Source organism: Elephantulus edwardii, unplaced genomic scaffold (genome assembly GCF_000299155.1).
Source record: "Elephantulus edwardii isolate Elephantulus edwardi_28Jun2011 unplaced genomic scaffold, EleEdw1.0 scaffold00237, whole genome shotgun sequence".
Taxonomy (NCBI): Eukaryota; Metazoa; Chordata; class Mammalia; order Macroscelidea; family Macroscelididae; genus Elephantulus; species Elephantulus edwardii.
In genome coordinates this window covers 3,908,485-3,914,593 of record NW_006399987.1, presented here as the reverse complement: position 1 = coordinate 3,914,593, position 6,109 = coordinate 3,908,485, and the positions used below count along the sequence as shown (strand labels likewise).

At 42.1% G+C, this 6,109-nt stretch overlaps 1 protein-coding gene across 1 annotated transcript in view; it reads right to left on the bottom strand.

Moving 5' to 3' along the window:
* Nucleotides 1-5,576, bottom strand: part of LOC102866158 (zinc finger protein 678-like) — a 16,455-nt gene extending 10,879 nt beyond the window's left edge. Inside the window, exon 1 of the mRNA XM_006898859.1 lies at nucleotides 5,398-5,576. Coding sequence (XP_006898921.1) covers nucleotides 5,398-5,576 — 179 coding nt within the window. The remainder of the gene's footprint in view (nucleotides 1-5,397) is intronic.
* Nucleotides 5,577-6,109: the final 533 nt, after the last annotated feature.

The window sequence follows — 6,109 nt, the reverse complement described above, 5'->3', positions numbered from 1 at the left end:
AGAGGTCCCTGACAGCTCACTTTCCCATTGGAATACAGATGTCCAGGGTGGAAACATTAGTGCCTCTTGGACCAGCTCTGAATCATATGAGCAAAGTAACCCCACACATCTCATATATGCAAAGTAACACCAGGCATCCCATGCTTGAAAAGCCACATGTATGTGGAGGAAAGGCCCCGTGAAACTGGAGCAGGGCCTTAGCACGCCTCTTAGGATTTAGTGCCTTGGCCTCCTCTGCCACCTTTAACCTCATAGACTAAATAGAGCAAAGGGCACACATCTGGCTCCTCACCAAATCAGGTTTAGCCTCACCCCTTATACTAAGAATTACCCAGGAATTCATGGTACTCACCATTTCCTGGCTACTGTGCCTTCAAGTGACTGGGTCAGTGTCCTCCCTGTGCCCAAAAAGCTACTTCCATAAAAGGGATGGGAATGGAAGTAGAGCTAGTGGGCAGTCTCGAGATGGATGAATAATGTTTGCCCCACACACTGGTCAGAGCATGTGAAACCCCAACTTGTGATAACCAGGCCGTGAAAGATGGTCACTGTATGTCCTTATCTGCCTCCACTGGGCTAGTTATTCCTGAGCCACATCTGAGACCTGAAATGGAAGAAGACGGAGGGAGACAGTTGAGTAAGGAAGGAGTAACAGGTTATTTGTCTGGGCAAGACTTCCGCCCAGGCTCAAGGCAATGCTCCACCCGGAGCACATTCACAGCAGACTGGACTCCAGCCTTCCAGAGCACACACCTGCGTTCTTCACACAGCTATACAAGCCTCTTCTGTTAACATGATCACATATGGAAGCATTTACTTATCTGGAGGCATGAGGAGTATCTGGGGCAAGGCTAAAAAACTAGAGCGCCTGATATTCTCCAGGGACTCAGGGGTCCAAAGGTCAATTTGCATGTTCACCTGTAAATTTTCTCTTGAAGATCAACACACATACACACACATGCGTGCGCGCATGCACAAACATACTTAACTAATAGCAACACAGGTGCATTTCCATGGAGAATACATTTTTTTCCAAGTTCGGTCACTGAACTTCACTATTTAATTAAAACTTGAATACTGCACTAGAAGAATGCTGAAAAGCCAAAGCAAAACGAAGATATCAGAAAATCAAGGTGCTAAAAAGAAGGTTTCAAAGGGCAAGTTGAGAAGATAAAGTATAACAATAAAATGTACCAAGAGCTGCAGTCAGAAAATCCAAAGAGCCAAAATCGCTCAGCATTTCTTAAGCTTTTTTTTAAGTTCTTATGGAACTGAAGAACAAATTCAAACCTCAAGTTGTAATACCTAAGGATACTATGGGCAGAATATTGACTCAAGAAGTATCAAAAGAAGATGGAAGGAGTACACAGAGTCATTGTACCAAAAAGATTTGACTAACACAGAAAAATTTCATGAAAACAACATGTGACCAAGAAGCAATGTTGATAAAGGAGGAAGTTCAAGCAACTCTGAAGGAAATGGCAAAAAATAAGGAATATTTTCGCAAACAGATGCTGCCCTGGACATGCTCACTAGGTTGTGCCAAGAAATCTGGAGGACAACTACCTGGCAACTGACTGGAAGAGATCCATATTTATCCCCATCCCAAAAAAAGGGATCTGACAGAGTATGGAAATGACTAAATAATATCTTTCACTAATATCATACATAAGCAAAATCCTTGTAAAGATTATCCCAAAACAACTGGAACAGTACATCAACAGAGAACTACCAGAAATACAAGCCGAGTTTAGAAGTAGCAGTAGGGACATCAGAGCCAATGTCAGATAGATCTAGGCTGAAAGCAGAGGGCATCAAATGAATGTCTGTGTTTCATTGACTATACAAAGGCATTTGATTGTGTGGATCAGAACAAACTGTAGCTAACACTGAGAAGAATGGGAATCTAAGAACACTTGATTATGCTCATATGAAACTTATACCTGGATCAGGAAGTAGTCCCCAGAACAGAGCAAGGCAACACTGCATGATTCAAAATCATCTACATGTGGAACAAATCATTTGGGAGGCTGCACTTTATGAGGAAGAATGTGACCTCAGGATTGGAGGAAGATTCATCAACAACCTGTATTATGCTGATGACATAACCTTGCTCGCAGAAACTGCAGTGGACCTGAAGTGTTTGCTGCAGAAAGTCAAGGACTGCAGTCTTCAATATGTATTGAAATTCAACAAGCAGATGAAAAAGATTCTCACACAGGGCCAAATGTCACACTTTCAGTTTGCTTGGCTCCACAATCAACACTCGTGGCACCAGCAGTCAGGAAATCAAAAAACAAATTGCAGTAGGAACATCTGCTGCCAGGGACTTCTCCAGAGTGCTAAAGAGAAACGATGTCAGTTAGGAGACTAAAGTTTGCCTGTTCCCGGCTTGGGTCTTCACAATTGCTTATTATGCATCAGAGAGCTAAAAATTACTAAGGATGACACAAGAAGAATCAATGCCTTTGAGTTGTGGCGCTGGAGAGGAGTATGTAACTCATGGACTGCCAAGAGAACAAACAGGTTTGTCCTAGAGAGGGTGAAACCAAGTTGCTCCTTGGAGACAAAAGAGTTTGAAGCTCTGGCTCATATACTTTGGGCATGTTGCCAGGAGAGACCAGTCCTTGGAAAAAGGCATCATCACTGGAAAGACTGAGGGACAAAGCAAGAGACAAAGGCCCTGGGGGAGATGGGTTGACACAGTAACTGAGGTAATGGGAGTAGGTGTGTCAGAGACAGTGAGATTGGCTGAGGACAGGTCAGGCTTCAGAGCTACTGTGCAGAAGGGTCACTATGAGTCACAAGCAACTTGATGTCACAGAACAACCACCTGTTTAATTAAGTTGTATCTCTTCTATTGAGTTATAGCTCTATTCTTAACTTTCATTTCAAGCATACCATTGTAATATGTGATGAATGTTTTTCCTGTTAGTTTTCCAACTATTTCTTTATTCCTCTTGTTTTTGTTAGATGCTGCTGAGTTGAATATAACTCATAGTGATCCTGTGAACTGAGATCAGAATCCTGTGTCATCTTCATCATCTCTGACACACTCGGGTTCATTGCTACAATCATGTCAGTCCATCCTGTTGGGGGTCTTCCTCTCTTTCTCTGACCCTCCTCCACCTTTCCAAGCATGATATCCCTGTCTCTTGCACTGTTTGCACAACAGTTTCTTGGTCTAGGTTTACATGAGCACAATTATGATTGACTGACACAGTAAGATGCAATGACTGCAACAGTGGGCTCAAACATGTTTAGATGGTGTGGAACTGAACAGTGTTTTGCTGTCTTGTATAAGGCTGGGCAGGCTGGCTAGTGATGGGGAGGGATGGGAACCGACGTTTATTACATAAAATGTAATGATTTTCTGACTTGTTTCTTGACCTATTCATTATAATATTGAAAAACAAAGCATCTGAGATTGTTCCCCAGATTTCTTAAAAGCTTGAGGACTGGTGGTGGAATGGTATGAGAACAAAGGGAAGGATCCTTTCTCCAAATCTACAATCTGTATGCTGAGCAAATAACTTGTGAAGTTGAACTCTATGAAAAAAATGTTACATTAGGATTGAAAGAGGAATCATCAACTTACATTATGCAGGTAGCACTCTGCTTGCTGAAAATGAGGAGGCCTTAAAACACTTGCTGCAGAAGATTAAACACTGCAGCCCTCAATATGAATGCATCTCAACAATCAAGAAAATAAAAATTCTCATCACTGGACCAACAGCTGAGATCAAGATAGATGAAAAAAAGACTGAAATTGTCAACAACTCCATCTTCCTTGGATCCACAATCAATACACTTGGTAGCAGCAGTCAGGAGAGCAGAAGATATATTGTTTTGAGCAAGGCCACTGTTAGAGACCTCTCCAAAATACTGAAGAGCAATGATGTCAGTTTGATGACTAGGGTGTGTCTAACTCAGGTCATGGTCTTTTACATCACTTGCTATGCATCTGAGTGCTGGACAGTAAATAAATATGAGAAAAGAATAACTGATGTCTTTGAACTATGGGGTTGGAAAAGAGTTATTTAATATCCCATGAACTGCCAAAAGAGCTAACAGGTATATTTTGGAAAAGGTATAGCCTGAAGGGAAGGACAGTAAAGCTTGATCTCTCATACTCTGGGCATGTTGATAGGACAGGCTATTACTGAGAAGCAATGATAATTTAAGTAATTAAGCGCATCTGATTCAGACTATGGTCTTTTCAATTATCTGATGTACTGCTGAGAACTGGATAATGAATAAGGATGACAGAAGAAAAACTGATGCCTCTAAACTGTGGTGTTGGAGAAGAGTACCAAATATCCCTTGGACTATCAAGAGAAGGTACAGTCCGAGTGCTCCTTGGAGGCAAGGAGGCCAAGCTTCGTCCTGCATACTCTGGGCATGTTGCTGGGAGGGGCTACCCCTTGGGGAAGGGCATCATGCTTATAAAAGTGAGGGGATGGCGAAAGAGAGGAGGACCCTCAACCAGGTGAATTGACACAATGACTGCAGCAGTGAACTCGAGTGTGTCAGAGAGATGGTGAGGTTGGCACAGGATATGTTTGTTCACAGGGTTGCTATGAGTTGTACTTGACTAGACAGGCCCTAGCAACAAAAACAACAGTTCCAACTCAAAAGCAATGAGTGACTGAGTGAAACAACAAAACGACAAACTACGTTAAATACTGAGCAAAAAAGTAAACCCAAACCCTTAAATAGGCATTTCTACAAAGAAAATTTACAAATGGCCAATAAATGCATGGAAAGATGCTCAATGCCATTATCAACTGTTAGGTGGTGTTGGGTTGGTCCTGAGTCATCTGAGTCATACAGCAGAATTAAACACTGCTCAGTCCCACACCAACAATCTTCACTAAGTCTGAGTCCTCTGTTGTATCTACTGTGTCAATCAATCTCCACAAGGATCTGCATCTTCCTTTCTCCCACTGATCCTCTCTCTACTTTACCAAGCATGATGTTCTCCAGGAACAAGCCCTCCCCAGGATAATGATGCTTTGTTTGCTAAGAATATTCAGAACATTATTCTAAACTGATAAAATCAAGGGCGATTTGAGAAATGAGAATTCAAAAGTGGCAGCTACATTCACAGATAGGTTTACATGGACACACACACGTAACCACCCACTGTGTATTTTTTTCCCTTCAGTGTATCTGTAAAAGGTCCAAGACCCAGAATATGTTATTTTGTACAGTACAGTACCCAGAAGAAAACACTTTGTCTGAAAGTGACTGAAATGCATTTTTAAATAGATCCATATCAATATGAAATGGAAGGACTGGAGCGCAGGGCTGGTAGAGTTTATTAGCTTAAGTTCTCTTTTTTGGCAGCCTTTTTTTTAAGCCTTGGTCAGAGCTGTTTCCTCTAAACCTCCTGGCTTCCTCTCATCATCGTCGTCATCATCATCATCCTCGGGATAGAGGTGTGGGTATTTCTGCATACATTCTTGCATGGCCCAGAACTGGCCTCCACAGTCTGACCTCTTGACATCCTCTGTGCTGTAGTGGAAGCAGAAAAAAGCTGACTTGAGCTGCTCCCCGCCGGGGCCACGAGCCATAGGCAGTTCCAGTTAATGTCTCCATTTGGCAATATCAATAATCCATGCACGGATCATTGGAGTCATCAGCCACCAGTTCTGCATTGCTTGGAGTTTCATGGTCCTCTTTGGGCACAAATATGATTAGACCAGTAGGCCAGAGTGGCACCCAGCATTTAAACTCGGTGGTAGCAGGACTAGCCTCTCTTGATATCATATCCAAAGCATGACAAAGAACAGGGCAGAGTTCTGATCTCTTATTCATAGGGTTCCTATGAGTCATACATGACTTGATGGTACAGAATAACACCATGTGAGACCAACAAAGTCTTGCTATACTCACTGCTAAGGAGTACCTGGCTGCACTTTTTCCTAGAAAGATTTGCTTATTCTTTTGGTAGTCTATGGTATATTCATATTTTTCATCAAACACTATCATTCAAATATATCAATTCTTAGAGAACTGTAAATCAAAACCAGAATGAAATATCAGCTTACCCCTAGTAGCATGGCTAGTCAAACAGAAAAAGAGGGAGAAAGTGGAGGAACTCTAA